The 18523-nt window shown below is 42.6% G+C and overlaps 1 protein-coding gene across 3 annotated transcripts in view; it reads left to right on the top strand.

Moving 5' to 3' along the window:
* Positions 1–3245: 3245 nt before the first annotated feature.
* SLC9A3 (solute carrier family 9 member A3) overlaps positions 3246–18523 on the top strand; it is a 55840-nt gene continuing 40562 nt past the window's right edge. The window contains exon 1 of one of the 3 annotated variants that reach the window (XM_069809285.1): positions 3246–4081. In XM_069809285.1, the coding sequence (XP_069665386.1) occupies positions 3886–4081 (196 nt within the window). In that variant the 5' untranslated portion in view covers positions 3246–3885. Of the gene's footprint in view, positions 4082–10982; positions 11091–18523 lie in introns of those variants that run through there. The other 2 variants (XM_069809284.1, XM_069809286.1) reach the window with 2 other exon arrangements.

Below are 18523 nucleotides of genomic sequence, written 5' to 3' on the forward strand. Positions count from 1 at the left end.
AGGAACATGATTCTTAAACACATTTGTTGTAAATGCTAATATTTAAAGTTAATTGTAACTTCTACCTCTAAGTTAGTACAACTGAAATACTGTGTGTGTTTTCTCGAGAAAACTAATACAATTTTAAAGTTTTCAGTTTATCTGTTGGGGTTTTTTTTTAACTGAAATTGTCTTTTACCTCAGCTTTAAAAAAAGCCCCAAGAAGTAATCTTTACAGGATACTGTATATGATACTACTAATTCTTTTCTCTAAGCAATTATTTACGCAACATTTCCAGAAGTGACAATGTTGGAGTCCTTTCAGGACACAAAGCCATTATTATACAGTAAGTAGAAATCTTCCCTGTGCAATCTTTTTGGAGAGTCAGGAAATATCAGCTGTGGGGTGATATGATATCTTTATTGCAAACATAATACTCAAGCTAATGCTTTTTGTTACTGATACAGAATGAGGTCATCGGAAACTACATAAGGGCTTCCATAAAGAACCTTGAGGAAAATGGAATCTAGTAATAAATACATAAATGCAAATTTGTATTCTTGTGCAACTATATATGCTGTACATGAGTTAATGTACGTTTAGTGAACTGTTGGTTTAACACATATTCCTGTACCTACAGGAGATTCACGATTGACAGTTCCTTCCCCTGTCCTCTCTGTGTCATACTAACATACTAACAACGAATTCCACAAGAATTCCCTCATATGTGCAGTCATTTGATATCCAGCCTACTTAAAAAAAATTCCATAAGCAGTTGGATGATAGGACAAATGTCACAGATACACCTTGAACCATTAACTTGTCATTGTTAAACAAAACCACCGTGTTGGCATTTTAACAGTGTTGTAAACCTTGTTTTGAGAAGATTTTGTGACAAGCCAAATTAGGTACTTTTGTAGCAGTTCGGACCAAGGCCTTAAAAAATGTTTACGAATTCTACAATTCTCACAACAGCCCTGTAGGGTAGGTTGCTGGGCACTATACTTTCACCTGAGGAGCATATTGAGGTTAGCTCGTGTGCCAAGATGGTAATTCCAACATTTTTTGTTTGCTAATAGTGGCTTACCTCCACCAGCAAACTCAGAATTGTCATGTAACTTGGTTGCTGTCCTCACTGTTGACAGGAGTAGAACATTGCCTAAGGGCAATCAGAGGCGTGACCTTGGCTGCAGCTCCTCCAAGTCAAGTGTAAGACTCTGCTTATCTGTAGAAAAGATCTACTGGAGAAGGCTTTCTCATCTTTCTAGTACAGCTGCAGGTATTCTTGATCTATGACACATTTGTCCAAAGAACATGGTTACCTTCAACCCTTTCAACAGTAAGGTTTATTTCTAACCCAGCTATCGTTTTGTGGAACTAGGTTTGGGAAGAATCACGTATGTAAGATGGGACACTGTGGTGGTTGTGGTGCCCGTGTGTCAGCTGCAGCTGAAATGTTTAATTGTGATGTAATGGTACTTGGAATAAGTTGTGATAATAAAACCCGTGCTGGCAGCTTGTCTCTGCTAAAGTTCATTGTTCTCCTAATATCAGCAAATGGAACCGACATCATTAACAACTAGGAACGACTACTATTCACAGGGCTCAGCAACAGGTTACACAGCTGATCAGCAGCTACTTACTTCCAACTGTAGTTCTCTCTCTATAATGGCAATGCACAAAAATGTTATTCTTGCATTGGCCAGAGCCATTTCTAGAACCTTTAAAAAACTTGGGAGGAAATTCTGAAGGACATTTGGGTGCCCAAGTCATATTCCAAAAAAGATAAAAGTAACATAGATAGGATTTCAGTTGTTAGACGCCGCAATATTCTTCAGGTCTTTGTCTACACATTTCCTAAATGTAAAGAAAATATTTTGCTGTCTGTCATGCTTCCTAAAAAGAATTGCCAATTCCATCTTCAGATTGGGTCCTAGTTTTAAAAAATTCCTACACAATTTCCTTTCCCTTAAGTAATGAAGGAGCAGGGGAAATAACCCAAGACGCTTCCTTGTTTGAAGAGAGGGTCCAATGCAAGGCCTGCCCCGGCTTCAAGGTAATAATAACTGAATCTTCAGTGCCTTAACTCAAGAGAACTTTGCTCTTTGAGTTCCTTAGCTAAATAAGATTATTATGTGATTATGATAGACACCCTTTATAACAATGACATTCCATGTGAATTTATTGTTTAAATTAACCCGTTAATTGATATATAGAGTGTCTGTGCAGGTCACTTAGACTTTGGAAAAGCACTTTGCTTTTCCCCCAAGCGACTGAAACAATCAAACTAATGTCTTAATCTTCCAAACGTTTTAAAGGAGAGCTTTATCATGTTCACTTTTGAGCTCTTGATCAAACCAACTGCCACGTAAGTAAACCAAAACGGTAGTGTTTTTTCCACAGAAAGTCACAGCCGTCAGTGGACTGCACGCGTGGCCAGCCGGACTGCTTCAGAGCACACAGCCGGGGGAGGACGGGAGCTCCTGCTCCTGCTGCTCCTGCCCCTGCTGCTCCTGCTGCAGGGTGCACTCAGCTCTGTTTGCTGGGAAGATGCTGCTCTGCTGCCTTTTTACTGCGGGGTGATGATTATCACGGGTCCGCTTGCCTACAACACACCACATGGGCCGTCCAGGCTATGTCAGGCAAATGTTATCAGCAAGAAAGAAGGTTTTAGGGGGAAAGTGAGAACCTTCTAAAGGGTTTCACGTTGCAAACATTAAAAAAAAAGAAGAGGAAAAGAAGCCAGGTAGCTCTTTTAATATGACACATCTTAGCGAACAGCTAGCTGCAAGCAGATCTAAGTGGGAAGCCCAAGGTTGCCCGCGGGTGTCGTTTCCCCGAGCAGCGGGGGAAGCAGAGGTGCCTGCTGTCCGGCGGGCAGGAGGAGAAACCTGCCTGATCTCCTCCGGTCAGCTCGATCCCGGGGCGATTGGAAGCTGGAAAGCAGAGCGGAGCGCTCTCCCTCTGCGCCGGCCAGAGGGACAGCGGGTCGGAGGGAGAGACCCTGACGCACCGGGCTGCGCACCCGACGCGCCCAAACCCGCGGAGCCCGCCGCGCTCTCCCCTCAGACGCCGTCTCCCCCTCAGGCGGGCTCTCCCCCTCAGGCGGCGGCTCCCCCTCAAAGCCGCGTCTCTCCCTCAGGCGGGCTCTCTCCCTCAGGCGGGCTCTCCTCCCTCTCAGGCGAGGTCTCCCCCTCAAAGCGGCGTCTCTCCCTCAGGCGGGCTCTCTCCCTCAGGCGGGCTCTCCCTCTCAGGCGGGGTCTCCCCCTCAGGCGGGCTCTCTCCCTCAGGCGGGCTCTCCCCCTCAAAGCGGCGTCTCCCCCTCAGGCGGCGGCTCCGACCCGAGCGCGGGTGCCGGGCTCCGCCTCAGGCACGCCCGCCCCAGCCTCGGTCCCCAGCGCCAGAAGCCCAAGGCCGCTTCTCTCCAAGATCCCAGCCGGAGGGGCGTGGGGGGGTGGTCCACCACCATCCCTTCCCCTCCCCTCAGCCTGCCGTCGAGCCCCTCGGCGGAACGAAGCTTCCCCCGCCGGCCCCGAGAGGTTGCCCGGGCCAGACACCGCCGCTGCCTCCGCGCCGCGGGAGCGGCGGGAAAGCTCCGCCTCCGGCTCTTGGGGAACAGCCTGATAAAGGCAGGTGCGGGCGAGCGGCAGGACCCCGGCTCGGAGCATCTGCCTGGGGACGGAAGCCCCTGGCACCCCCCGCCCTCCCCAGCGCCCGCCCGGCCGCCTTCCTCGGCCAAACCCGCGCAGGCGGGACCCTCCCCGCCGAAGCCGGGCGAGCTCAGCCCCGTCCCGCGGTCCGCGAGTCCCCGCGAAGGGACAAGGACCTCTCCCCCCGAGGAACCTCCGAAGAGGCGGGATTTCTCCGCGGGAAGGGGAAGCGGGGTTTTGTTGTGCGGCGTGGAGATGAGGCAGGTATCTGGAGTGGGGTTCCTCCTGGGGCTGATGGCTCTCCCAGCGGCGCTGGGACAGAGAAGCTCGGGAAGCCCTATAAATAGCAGCCATCCTCAGAGCTTTGCCATCGTCTCTTTCGAATGGGATCACGTCAAGGACCCTTATATCATTACACTCTGGATACTTGTGGCCAGCCTGGCCAAAATCGGTGAGTCCGGAGTTCTGTCTTCGTGCGTGTCCTCTCCCTCCCCCTTCCCCTTCTCCCACCCCAGCGTCAATGAAGAAAGCTTAGCCCGCGCCCGCGGACCCGTTTTCGGGGTTTTTACTGCGCTCTGTCCTGGTTTCATACCGCTGCCCTACGCGGCGCTGAGCAGTGTGGTTTTTCACCTGCCCCGGGGGGTGACCTGGCTCATTTTCAGCGCCCGGGACGGCGGCTTCTGCATCTGCCTCCTTGCAATTCCTTGGAAGGCTGCTCCCGGGAAAAAAACTTTTTAGCGAAGCGAAACAGAAATGCACTGCTTACACAATACGTACTGCAGTTTACAATATGCTGTTCTCCTCGTTATGATTGGTAGCTCTGTTAGCGAGCACCGTCAAAAACAAATACTGTAAACCATGCGGAGGAACTTAGCATTCTCTGCTTTGCAGTGCATTGCTGAATTAGTGAAAGAGCGTGGCTTATTGAGAAAGGGAACGCGTATTATCAGACCATCTGATGCAGCTGAAAAAGTACAAGCTTTAGAGCACACAGAATTTTCTTCAAGAAATTGGAGTCAGTGAAAAGCAAGGACTTGGTCTAACTTCAGTGTAGTTTGGGTGAATTTATGTGAATGCTCTAACTCGTGTGTTCTGAACTTTGTGACTTTTCGTAAAGCAATCTTATATTAGTAACACTGTTTGCTGAACCAGAAAGAGTCACTGTTTAATTGGAATGTATTCTATTTGCTTGATGCCATTATTTTCAGTCCTTTTACCTTTGGATCTAAACCCAGACCTCCAGGTTGGCTGACATTGAAAATGTCATTTTCAATTTTCAATACATCATCTCTAAAATCAGTCTCAACTCAGAACGTATGGTCAGCTGAAAATCCTGCTAGTACTTTTCTGTACTTGTACTGTTAATACTAATTTGGCATACCAAAATCACGTTGCATGGCTTTTGCATGTCACAGGGAATGGAAGATGTAAAAAGGTGTCCTTAGGTATATTCTGTCTAGCATGTAAACTAAACACAGTAAGAGCTGGGTGGAAAATGCTCTCTCCAAACCCAAATAAAGCATTTTAAAAATGAGGATTGAGTTCTGTAGAGGTGATACTGTAAAGCGTTTTTCAGTGATACCTGCATCTTGCATTTTGCTTGCTTAACCATAGATATATAACTAAATATTTGAATCACTGGTGGCCTACACCTTGCCAATAGTTTGTGTTCAGATGGTTGCTGCATTACCTAGATTACATAAAAATACAGTTTTGTTTTAATTGACTTTTATTGGTGGGTTATATCAAGTAGAAAGCTGGGGAAACCAGATACAGGAAAAACCAGTGACAACCTTGAGTGGCTATAAAGTTGTGCTAACTAAACTAATACACGGGTTGCTCACTTGAACCTTCTTTTTGAGATACTCTCTAAGTACATATTTACCCTCTGTGTTATTAAGGCTTTGCTGCTTTGTACATGTGCCGCAGTTGTACACAGTAATGTTAGTGCTGCACAACCATGTCAGTGTTGTGTCAGAAACTCGATGAAGCTAACAGGACAGTTAGATTGTCCTATATTTAAATTGCAATGGCCTGGATTAAGATTAGTTTGTATTAAGAAGAGTCATTTTACCATGAAGTCTTCAGTATAAAGCGCTAATTGTCCCTGGAGTTCAGGAGCTGAATGTTGCTAGTTCTGTTTTTAAATTTCTTTGCACTTCTTTCACAGCTGCACAGAGCCTGTCACTTACTAGCAGATAGTGTCTATCATCAGCTCCATCATTTTTGTTCCCCAAAGCTCTCAAGCTTTGCTCTTTTCTCTCTTCACATTTGTAATTGCAATCCTATACTACTCTGGATGTTGTCTCTGAAGAAGCAATGGACAACTGCTGTATTCCACTGAGAGCCTAGGAACGCTCCTGCTTTCCCCACCAGTCACAAATAAAATACAGAAAAGCAGAAATGTACATTCATTGTTCAACAGCTTACTAATGAAGAAAGCATGAAGGTGTTCATATAAGTCGATGAGAAAGGGAACTGAAAAAAGCAGCTTGTCAGCCTTCTATCTATCTGCCTTGGTATGGCAAGGGTTCTGGAAAGTAGACCAGAAATCTGTCAGAAGATTTTGAATGGCAAAAAGGCTATGCTGGATCAAAGAAGTTTTATGCATTCCAAAAGCAGACAGAAAAGAACCGAGGAAGAAAATATAGAACACCTGCCCTTGCGTCTCTTGCTTTACTACCTGAAGGAGGGCAAAGGTAGTGGAGTCAAAATGCTGGGTTTGCTGTGGGGATTTTAGCAGGGGAGGAGCTGTTGTTACACGTGCAAGCTCACTTCATGGCTACAGGGCTTGGGAGAGCTACTTTACTGGTGGATGATAGGCAGTTGGTCAGCAAAGGGTGTTCTGGGAATTGCAGTTGGTAGCTGGGGATGAAAAGTGTAAGGAGAATACTTTGCCACCTTTTGCATTAGAGTAACGTTAGGATTTTGTGGTTGTTTTGCTTTGTTTGTCTTTTTGTTGGGCCCATGTGTTTGTTTTTGTTTGTTTGTTTGTTTTTTTAGTTTCAGTGCATGATGTTGTTATGTGGCTTGGGGAAACGTGTATTTAATAGGAGATTCTTGTGGATTTTCTGGGACTCGATGTTCATGTTGTGTACATTCAGAATGTAAATTCGTGCTGACAAGGTATTCTGCAACATAAACTATTGTATGTGAAATCTTGTAAGCATCCCAAATACATGAAGAAGTGCCTAGTGTTTTGGGCTTTGTGGGAAGGAAGCTCCTATTTTATTTTATCTTTTTCATGGGAAGAATACTTATATCTCTTGGGCAAGTCTAAGCATTGCTACAAATGAAACTGTGGAAGAAGACTCTTCATGCAGTTGGCTTTCATGCACTGTAGGAAATAAATTAATTTGTCTGTGTCTACTATGAAACTTCTGATGCATCCCAGAGTACTGTTTTACATAGTGTAATCGATTTGATTTGACCCTCTTCATTTGAAATGTTCCAACTCTTCATTCTAAGGTACACAGTGTTCCACTTTGGCTAATTATCTTTATTTCCTCTTTTGATAGGCTCTCTTATCACTACAAATGAGTATCCTTATGGGATAAGGCTAATAAACTACTTACATGTGTAAAGCTAAGCCAGAGAAACATCTTATCTACATGAAGAAGGTACATGGGGTACAGCTGGGAACCTCCTGGCGGACTTCAGGTGTCCACTTCCTGGTACTTCAGTTCTCCAGATAAAAGAAGCGATACCAATGGAAAAAAAAAAATATACAAATACATACATGTATGTATATATAGTGATAGTTATAGGCTAGGGTGTTTCCTACTGTAACTACGTTGATGTAATATATTTGATATAATATTTTTAATCAACGTACTTGCCCAGTATAGTTCTGATTTAAGATTAAAGACACATGCACACTGACCAGCCTTGCACATGCTTTCTAAGTTCACTTCATCATGTGCTCTCCTCCTTCTTTATATGTCTTTCATAGATCACATCTTGAAAATAACCTTTTAATAAACAGACATGTAGAAGATACAAAGAGTGGCAGGAAAGTCTGCCAGAGAAAAAAGCCAGCAGTAGGAGGGAGATCAGAAAACAACTTTGGAAACAAGTAGAAGGAAAGGAATAATCAGCTCAGGAGCTAAAAATGGGCAAGCGAAGAAATAGTTTAAACTCTAAATATTGTATACAATTTTTCTGAGGGTATTTCTGAGGCCATGCCTATTGCAAAAAAAAGAAAAAGTATGCTTTTTTCTTGGGGCATATCCATTGCATGCTTCTATACTTGTTCAAAATCCTAGGAGACAGAGAAAGATTGTATTTATATTTTCATTGGAGGTTACGTTGGGGAACTTGTAAAATTCCTACTTGTGGTTTAAATCCTTTTGTATACTATAACAGTCTTCAGAAGGACAGTAAATTGCTTGTCCCAAAACACAATCAAAAAAACCCTACAAAGGAGTCTTTCTGTCTGTTTAGCCCCCTGAACTTGCTCGATGTGGAGCAGATAAGCAACTGTTAGAAATGGTGGGAGAGTGAGTGAGTATGAACAGGAATGAGGAAGGGTACATAGCCTTTTCATTATCTGCGAGTCAAACTCTTGCCAACTGTTTTTGTTGGTATAGTTTATGCTGAGTCTAAGAATGTCACAAAAGCTGCTTTTTTTTTAATGTCTGTGTAGTTGCACACAAATTCTAAAGGCTTTTATATTAGAAGTTTAAAAGTGGGAGTGAAATTTGAATCCAGGGCAGCTGGTAAGTCTGTCTTAAGGAATGCCACAATGTTTTGGAGGAGGGGGAAGAAGTGATTCAATAACAAGGAACAAACACTTAGGAGAAGGCTGGCCTAGTGATAGATATCTCAAGAAGATACTGTCAGATGGACTTGTTGAGTCCATCAGCTCTTGAGACCCCAGGAGGACATGAGCTGTAAAGCACACTGTATCTCTAAGCTTACGGAGATAGAGGTTCCTACAAATGCTCTAGTTTCTGCATGCCCAGGCCCCTTCATATTGTCTCAAACTACTCTGAGAAAGGAGCTCTTCAGAGTATTTTGTTAACACAGACAATTGCTGTGGAGAATTTTAAGCATGTTAGGGATGGGCTAGGGAAGGAACTGTGAAATGCAGGTCTAACAACCCATCCAATTTAGACTCCTGGGGCAATATTTTCTTTGAAGAAATCAATACCCCTCCCTCCAAAGCAAACTGTCAAAACAAAAGCCCATTTGACTCCCAAGTTTCTCCTCCTGGCCTTTTAGCACTAGTGAAATGTTTCAATTACTCAGAGAAAGTGATTTAGGGTATTGTTTCAATACATGCAAAAAATGTGAGAATAGCTCTTCTGTTGCCAATTCTTCAGTAAATAATGTCTTTAGGAAGAAATGTTGAAGGATGCTTAGCAGAACTTTATTGGAAGTATTTAATTGAAAATGGAGTCAGAGACTCAAATGGTGAGCATACTACTAGACCCTGCGAAGCTTAAGCTACCTGCCCTGTCACAATTGTAGCACTTGTTAAAAGCTGCTAAAATGAAGAAGGCCTTTGTGTCGTGGCTAGGAAGTCTGGACTTGGCTACCTTCCCCCATATCCTGAACAAGATAACAAGGTAAAACCACATTTTTTACTTTTATTGCAAACTCAGTAGAAGCTGGAACAGGTTGGCATACTTATAAGGGAGGCATAAGCATTTTCTTCCTGGATATAGCCTTTTATTATCTGTCTTAATTACATAGAAATGCTATAAATTTGTCCTGGCAACTACGTTATATTATGGGGGTGTCTTCATCTCAGTAAGATGCTGTATTTCCTTTTGCAAAGCGTTGTTTAGAATATGCGAGAGCTAGAAACGTTAAGTACTGTAAAATCTTTGCCTTCTAAGGAATTACCTTTTGTATGCAACATTTTAGGCAGCTGAAAAGAACATTTCCAAATAGAATAATAGTTTAGCATTTCCAGTTCTAGGAACAACTGTGTAAGCTGTGTCTTTATTAAATTTATGATCTGTAAATGGATGCCTATTTCCACACTTAATTTCCATTTTACTCTTTTACCTTACTCATCCTTTTCCTGTCCTTCCTGCCTCCCTGAAACACACATCTCTCTTCTCTCCCCTCCCCCTCCAAGTGTTGCAAGTCTCAAGTCTTAATTATTTAGAGTAGGGAAGAAGATATCAGGACAGTATAATTTGACAAGATTCAGATTACATCCCCTGACGAATAGCAAATGTACAATGGCAACTTGTGTGAATTACATAAGAAAACAATGGCATTTTGAGAATGGCCCTGAATTGAATACAGGTCAGGCATGCATACCTAAGAAAGGATCTCTGCCATCAATTACTTTCAGGCACCTGTGTGCAAAGTGCTTGGCGTTCTCTCTGGGACAATGGAATCCTTTTAATACTGTAGTCTTAGGATTGTTGAAACCATTGATTTACTGTCTTCAGAGCTAAAGCCACTTATTACTAAGAGTGATCTACAAACCCTCCAAGTGACTGTAAATCTCTCCTGTGGTAATGCAGCAGACCACAGGCCTGCAAGTAATAAGTGCAAGCCAGCAAACCCTTTCAGGTGTACACAGGTTCTTCAGGTGAAAGGCTTTGTGAGGTCCCCTTTGTTTTTGTGGAGCTTTCTGTGTTAGAGATGCTTAGCAGCAAAGCTGGTATTAGAAATCCTGAATTATTACCTTGGCCTAGCAGTAAGAAAGTCGCTTCTCCAGTTGTTTTGACTCATACCACCAGAAGTCTATCAAAAGCCACTGAGCTTTACCACCAGTTTGCTTAAGGAAATATTTTGAATTCAATTACAAAACCTTTTTTCCCCCGATTTACCATGTTTTAATTGCTCTGAAGTAATGAGCTAATGGATTACTGAGTTCTTATGTACTTTCTGTATGGCTCATTCTATACCAAGGTGAAGTGTTAAGTCCAAAGTCATAGAAGGATATTTCTTATCTGAATGTTCTTTTTGCTCTTTCAGGAAATTGTCTCTGATTTTTCTCATCTCTCTGCAGTAGTGCAGTTAAACTAATGTCCCAAAGAACTAGGGTTCTAATTATTCTTCAGCTTGCTAACAAGTGGCACCCATTCAAAATCACAGACCATTAAAACAGTCTTGGTAAACTGCAGAGCATGGTTGGTTGGCTGTGTTGTAATATTTTGATTCCTTTTGTAAAACAGCTTAGAGAGTATTCATCCCAATGAAAGGAGTGACTTGATACCCAATTGGCTGCTATGTAAAGCACTGTAAAGTCATAAATACTGAAACTACAGCCTGACAAGGAAGAGCCGACTGAGATGGAATGCAAGACCTCAAGTGGAAACACTTTTAATTAAGGCACGAATATTTAATGTTTATCCATGGCAGAAGAAAACTGGAAGATATTCTGAAAGGCCTATGCAAAAGCAGGGTGTTTAAGTAGATGGATCTGGAGAGTTTTCTCCTTCCAATAACTGAAAGTAGAAGAAGTCATTCTGGATTCATTAATATGTGCCTAGGTGAGTTCTATCTACTGAAAGAAAAAAATGCCTTGGTCTTTTGTCAATCCCAAATGTTAAAGTAGGAGTAGTCAGTCACCAAGAAAGAAAATCTCTGAGTAGATTGTATACTGATTCTCAGAAACATTTGGTTACGATTTTCTCTGCTTCAATTACAGTTTTTTAAAAGTGGGAAAAAAAGTGGAAGCTTTATGGATTCATTAACTTCCAAAAGTTGGGCTTTGAGGAAGATGTTAAATATTCAGAAACCTGTAAAAGCCTTGAGCCAGTAAGATTTCACAATGAAAATCTCCCCAGTGCAAACAGATTTTAAACTGATGGAGTGACTTGTGTAAACACAAGACTGATTTTATGTTAACTATTTTGTCACAATTAAAACATTCTAACTCCTTTATTAAAATGAATATTGTTACATTGGTTTGGTGGTATAATAGTATTCCAGGGACTAGATGACATAGGTTGATATAATATGGCTTTATGTGAATCTAAGTACATCAGTGCTAACAGTCGTACTAGAGGTATACTTGTTATGTGATCATAGATAAAACTAAATATAGTTGAGTATGGAGTTATTACAATCCTCCTACTCCAGTAGAATAGCAGTACTGATAAATATCTGGATGTAGATTTTCAGGCCTTGGCAGCTTAGACATATGCTTAACAAATTCATTTAATAAATGTTATTTAGTGGTTTAAGTGGTTACAATATTCATGCCAGAGTGAATGAAATAGTGTTTGAATGCTTGCTCTTCTGTTCCGATGCATAGTCTAGAGTTTAAACTGCTATAGGACTTGGTTTGAATTAAGTTGCCAGATTTTCCACTGAAATAGCTCTCGTCCTCAGCTATTCCATCCTACTTAATTCTGGGGATGACTTTGGGACAGTAGCGAACTGGGGAAAAGTAATCTTTCATATTTGGTCAGTCAGTGATAAGTGACTGTGTTTAAGGCTTAAGTCAGTGATACACTGCTCCTGTGATGTAACTGTCTCTGAAGCTGATGGCTAGGGAGGAAGAACACAGGAATACACACATAGTGTCCTGTAACACAGGCATCAATTTGGTATTTTGGGTCTCCTGTAAAGTTCACAGAATCACAGAATGGTTGAGGTTGGAAAGGGCCTCTGGAGACCATCTGGTACAACTTCTCTACTCAACCAGGGTGACCTACAGCCAGTTGCCCAGGATCATGTCCAGATGGCTTTTGAAGATCTCCAAGGATGGAGACTCCACAACCTGTGCCAATGCTTGGCCACCCTCACAGTGAAAAAGTGTTTCCTGATGTTCAGAGGGAACCTCCTGTGTTTCAGTTTGTGCCCATGGCCTCTCGTCCTGACGCTGGGCACCACTGAAAAGAACCTGGCTCCGTCCTCTTTGCACCCTCCCTTTAGGTGTTTATAGACATGGATGAGATCCTCCTGAGCCTTCTCTTCTCCAGGCTAAACAGTCCCAGCTCTCTCAGACTTTCCTCATATGTGAGATGCTCCAGTGCCTTAATCATCTTCCTGGCCCTTCAATGGACTCTCTCCAGTATGTCCATGTCTCTGTGGTACAGAGGAGCCCAGAACTGGACACAGTACTCCAGGGGTGGCCTCACCAGTGCTGGGTAGAGGGGAAGGGTCACCTCCTTTGGCCCACTTGGCAATACTTTGCCTAATGCAGCCCAGGATACCAGTGGCCTTCTTTGCTGCAAGGGCACATCGCTGGCTCGTGTTCAACCTGGTGTCTGCTGGGACCCCCACGTCCTTTTCTGCCAAGCTGGTTTCCATCTGGGTGGCCCCCAGCATATACTGGCGTGGGGGGTTGTTCCTCGCCAGGTGCGGGACTTCGCGCTTCTCCTTGCCGAACGTCCCGAGGTTTCTGTCGCCCATTTCTCCACCTTGTCAAGCTTGGGCTGGGTGGCAGCACGTCCCTCTGGCCCATCAGCCGCTCCTCCCAACTTTGTGTCATCGGCAAACTCGCTGAGGGTACGCTCTGCCCCACCGTGCAGATCGTTAGTGACGATGTTGAACAGGGCAGGACCCAGTACTGACCTCTGGGGTGCACCACTGGTTACCAGCCTCCAACCAGACTTTGCACTACTGATCACCACCCTCGGGGCCCGGCCGTTCAGCCAGTTTTCGATCCACCTCACCGTCTGCTCACCCAGCCCCGACGGCAACAGCTTGAGGGGCCACGAGGCTCTTATGGGAGACAGTGCCAGAGGCCTTACTGAAGGCTGGGTAGACACCAGCCACTGCTCTCCCCTCATCTACCAGGCCTGCCATTTAATCATGTAAGTTAACCAGGTGGGTCAAGCATGACCTCCCCTTGGTGAAGCCATGCTGCCTACTCCCGAGGAGATTCTTGTCCTTCGTGTGCCTGGAAATGTTTCCAGAATTAGTTGCTCTGTCAGTTAGGCCTGCAGATCCTTGTCTTTGGATTAGCAGTGTTCATACGTGGATGGACCTTTATCCACATCCTGCTTGGTCAAAGAAAGCTACACTTCTGCATGCTGTTTGATGGAACCAGTGTACTTTTTGATTAACTGGAGCAAAACCACATGCTAATATACAGAGGCGAGAAGAATACATGGTGGCCACGATGGTCATGCCATCATGAATTAATGAAAGGAATGACAAGGTACCAGCATAAAGTTCAGCTCTCTTCTAACCTGGGTGCTTTGTGATCAGGATGGCTTCAATTTTCTGATCCAAATGGCTTTCACTTGTATGTCACCCACTATTCTGCCTTCTCTTAGCTGATACCGTGTGAGTGCCATCTCTTATTTTAGACAAACCATTCTCCAGGATGAACTGATATTCTAATGATAGTATTACTTGTTGGGAATGTGCAGTGAGATCTGGTGGTACCAGGCTCAGGCAGTAGCTACCTGATTCAGCAGGAACATGTATAAACCTGGAGGTGGTGGTTGTAGTGTTCCCTGCTTCCTGCAGACAGGATGATAGATCTGCTTCCTACAAACCTCTCTTCTGCCCACAACTGTATGCCAGAAAACACACTTCTGTAGTCCTTCTCTGTAGTAGGTAGGTATTACTTCTGTGTCTTCCACTTACCTGAATCACAGCACTGGTACTTTGGAATCCTATCTCAGTTTCCCCATTTCTAATGGGATTCTTCTCAAGAAGACTGCCTTTGTTCCCCTAAAAAAAAAGAATCCCAAAACAAACAAAGAAAAAAAAGTAAAAAACCCAACCTAACCAATGAACAACCCACTCCCAAAAAACCCTCAGGCTAAACTATGTGAGTGGATATTCCATCATTACAGTTCTTTCCTCTCCTACAGGAAGGACCAGGAAATTTCTGAGTCCATGACAATTATGGCCATGGTGGTCTCCTGTCACTTCTTTCTATGATACTCATTTGTCTCCTGTCTTCGTTTCACTTCACAAAACACTGTGCAAACTCTGACTCTGGATAGAAGGACGTTTTGATGATTGAACTGGTATTTTGTCAAGGTGGATTATTGGAGTGTAGACAAAGATATTTTGAGCTCAGTTATCTGTTTAGATTAGTTGTCATGGAGGATAGTGTATACTTTTTCTAAGTAGAAATATTGTGTAAATACTGTGTTTATTCTCATGTTTCCTTAATACTTGCTACCACAGATGATGTGCAAAAGCAATCATAGATATTTTTATAGGCCAATGACTCATTTAAGTTGCATGCACAATCTTTCTAGTGTAACAAGCTGAGTAAGATACTCTAGATTTAAAAAAGATGAACAGTTTTGTGTTGATCAGTGCACTGATCAATAATGAAATAAAGTAGGATAGGAATTACTGTGAGAGAAAAGGCAGGCTGGAAGCTACAGGTGAGAGTGCTGTTATGTATGTTGCCTGAAAATGATGTCATTAGATCGTGAGGGAAAAAGAAAAAGAGCAGAAAGTATGTACATGTTTACATTCAGTGTCTAACAAATGTATTCATTTATTATTTTCTTACTTTCTGTTGTTATCATAAAGAAGATAAATATTTTACTATCGTCAGAGGTTTTCTGTTAACATATCTTCCATTCATTAAAAGGATTTTGTCATAAATTGCTGCCTGACAGATTCTATCAGTATGTCCATTAGGCATAATATCTTACCATGAATTAGCAATATAAGATTTTTTAGACTTTGCTCTATAGAGCTTCAAGAGGATAGCTTTTTCTTGCGGGCAGTCTGTTCTCAGGGGGACTCATCCAGGGTCTCTATGTCTTGCCCTGTGGAGTACAGTGTACTAGAGGATGTTACCCTTTAGAGGTGTAAAAAGAACATGCATAGCAAGGCTTAGTTTTTTCCCCACTAACAAGGCATTTCCTAGACAAGAAGAATAGTCAGCATCACTCTGTTCTCTTCAGCGTTATGCTAAATATTCCTTCAAATCAGGGAGCCACCTTTCTGTCTGCTCCCAATAATCCTATAAATCTTCATTTCATCTGGGCTTTTTAAAGGTGGATTATATATCTGCTGGTTGCTGCATTGTTGCTGGTCTGTACATGATTTACCTAACAGGTTTAAAAGAACCAGTATGGTGCAGCTATCCACAGTTGCAGAGTTTGAAGTGTTTTTCTATTTTAGTTATTTACCTATTTTTTTCTTTTTACTTCTGTGTTCCACAATCTTTCCTGCAGTAAAGTCTTATGATTCAAGACAAGAACAAAAGATAGGTTGTAAAACAAGGAAGGTGGTAGCTCACTCAGGCCAGTTATCTAAGTGGTTGTATAGCATCCATAACAGAGCCTGAAACTTGTATCCTGTAGTGGTGAAAATTTATGCAGTAAAAGTGTCTGGAAAGAGAAGACTGGTTTTGTTACTTTCTTCCTGATAATATTTAGAAAAAAGGTCTGCACACTTCCAAAACTTTTATTACAAATAAAGAACATGGCAAGTTCAGAAACGACACTTTTTCTTTTCCTTCACAGTGTGATAGATATGGCATTGAAGTCAGGGAAAGATAAATGCCTTATAATTCACTTCCCCACCCCCCGCTCAAGTTAATTCAATCAATTTTCAGTCATTCTCTGATCTGAGGATGAGGTTATTATACTTCACGAGTCTAAAAAAAAGGGCTGTCAAATTTATCATGGAGTTAAGGGAAGCAGCAATTCATTAGTACGTAAGACATTAATCTTATTTGCAACCTTATGTTCCCTAGGATTTCAGTAAACAGAAGTACGTCTTGTTTTCATGTCTGGAATACTTGTACTGAAGAAAACGGTAATTAAGTGAAATGCTAAAGCTTTTTGCTTTGAGACAAAACTATTCTTTTGGAGCACTCAATAAAGCATCTTAATTCTTCAGCCTTTCTTAAGGAATACAACATAGTTGACCTTACTAAAAAACATAGCTTTCAAGGCATGTTCACTTGAATAATACTGTTTTGTGTTTGAATGTATGAGGATGTAAAAACAGCAGGAGGAAGTATGAAGTTTCCTTCTGTTTATTGTGATTTAGAAGTAAAGATTAAAACCAGTCCAAGATAAACCTGCCACTGTAGGTGGAAACTCAGCTTGTGTATGGGTACTGAAGTTCTTATGTCAGGAAAGACCTACCCAAAAGCAAGGATGAATGGTCTATAGCCATATTTTCCTCTTGCTGCCTGGTGTAGCATGTGTTCTCTGTCACGTGATGGAGGATGCCAATGTGCTGAAAATCAGTAGAATCTTGTTTATATGTCCTCATCTGATACATGTTTTATGGTGATAGTCAAGTGAAGTAGTACTACTGCCAACAGTAGTGTTTGTGCCGTGGTGCCTAAAACACAGTACCTGTACCTGGGGTTGAAAGAAGCCTAGTAAAGAGCCCCATAATTTGGGAACTGCTTATCAGTTAAGAATATGATGGAAGTACGGATAAATCATCAAGCAGATTCAGTTGCTGACAAACTAAACTCTCATAACTGAAATGAAAATAATAAAATATATCCTGTATATCACGATTACTTAGATGCTAGTGGACATGGCAGAAAGTGAAGAATCCGCAGATTTAAGGAAAACTCAGCTGAAACTTGGCTTCTGTCTTGACATTTGTTCATCTTTTTTTTTCCAGGCATTTGCATGTATATGAAGATGCTACACTAATACTTCTAGAATTAAGTCTATGTATATATTTTTCAGTTACAAGCTTTCTCTCTGATTTATCTGTGTGTAAATAATTTAACTCCCTTTACTGGGGATGAGCCGGCAATGTGCGCTCGCAGCCCAGAAAGCCAGCGGCATCCTGGGCTGTGTCAGAAGCAGCGTGGGCAGCAGGTTGAGGGAGGGGATTCTGCCCCTCTGCTCCGATCGGGTGAGACCCACCTGCAGTACTGCGTCCAGATCTGGGGTCCTCAGCACAGGAGAGACGTGGACCTGTTGGAGCGGGTCCAGAGGGGGGCCACAAAAACGATCAGAGGGATGGAACACCTCTCCTATGAGGAAAAGATGAGAGCTGGGGTTGGAGAAGTCGGAGAGTTGGAGAAGAGAAGGCACCAGGGAGACCTTATTGCAGCCTTTCAGTACTTATAAGAAAGATGGGGACAAACTTTTTAGCTGTTGTGATAGGACAAGAGGTAATGGTTTTAAACTAAAAGAGCGGAGATTCAGACTAGATATAAGGAAGAATTTTTTTACGCTGAGGGTGGTGAACCACTGGCACAGGTTGCCCAGAGAGGTGGTCGATGCCCCATCGCTGGAAACATTCCAGGTCAGGTTGGACGGGGCTCTGAGCAACCTGATCCAGTTGTGGATGTCCCTGCTCATGGCAGGGGGTTGGACTAGGTGACCTTTAAAGGCCCCTTCCAACCCAAACCGTTCTATGATTCTCCTGAAGTTTAGCTCATATATATGTGGTAATAGAAGACAAAAAGAGGCACTTCTGTGCATATACTAGGTGTAACACTTGATTCATACTGAATTCTTACTGCTCCCCAAAAATGAATTTTTGCACAGATACTTTTAGGAATATATGCAAAGTCTTTATCCCATGACGGAAGGGATCTGACTATATAAAAGGCATTTTCCTATATAAAGCAAAGAATCCTACATTGGTATGACTTTGTACCATGCATCATATTTAGTCTATGTGTGTGACATTCTGGGTTGTTTTTTAGTTAGCAAGAGATTTGTGTCTGGTTTCTACCTTCCTTTTTTTCTTGAAACAAGCAGTCATCTTCAGTAACTAAAAGGTTTGAGTTGTGAGGTGCTTCAAATAGAGTTTTAGCCAGTTGGTTTTTTCCCTTCCTTTTTCTTTCTTCACTGTGGAAAATCAGTTTAAACTAATCTCCTTGTGAACCTCCTTTTGCATGCTAACCTTTCCCATTTTCCCTGTGTATGCACTACAAAACACAAATGTGTAACTGAAAAAACAGCTGTCTTATCATCACCTTCCTACCCCATTTTGAAACATCAAACCTATTTTCCATGTACTACATTTTGCAGTATAAGGACACTGCTTAAACTGTTGTTCT

Source organism: Haliaeetus albicilla, chromosome 21 (assembly GCF_947461875.1).
Source record: "Haliaeetus albicilla chromosome 21, bHalAlb1.1, whole genome shotgun sequence".
NCBI classification, from domain to species: domain Eukaryota; kingdom Metazoa; phylum Chordata; class Aves; order Accipitriformes; family Accipitridae; genus Haliaeetus; species Haliaeetus albicilla.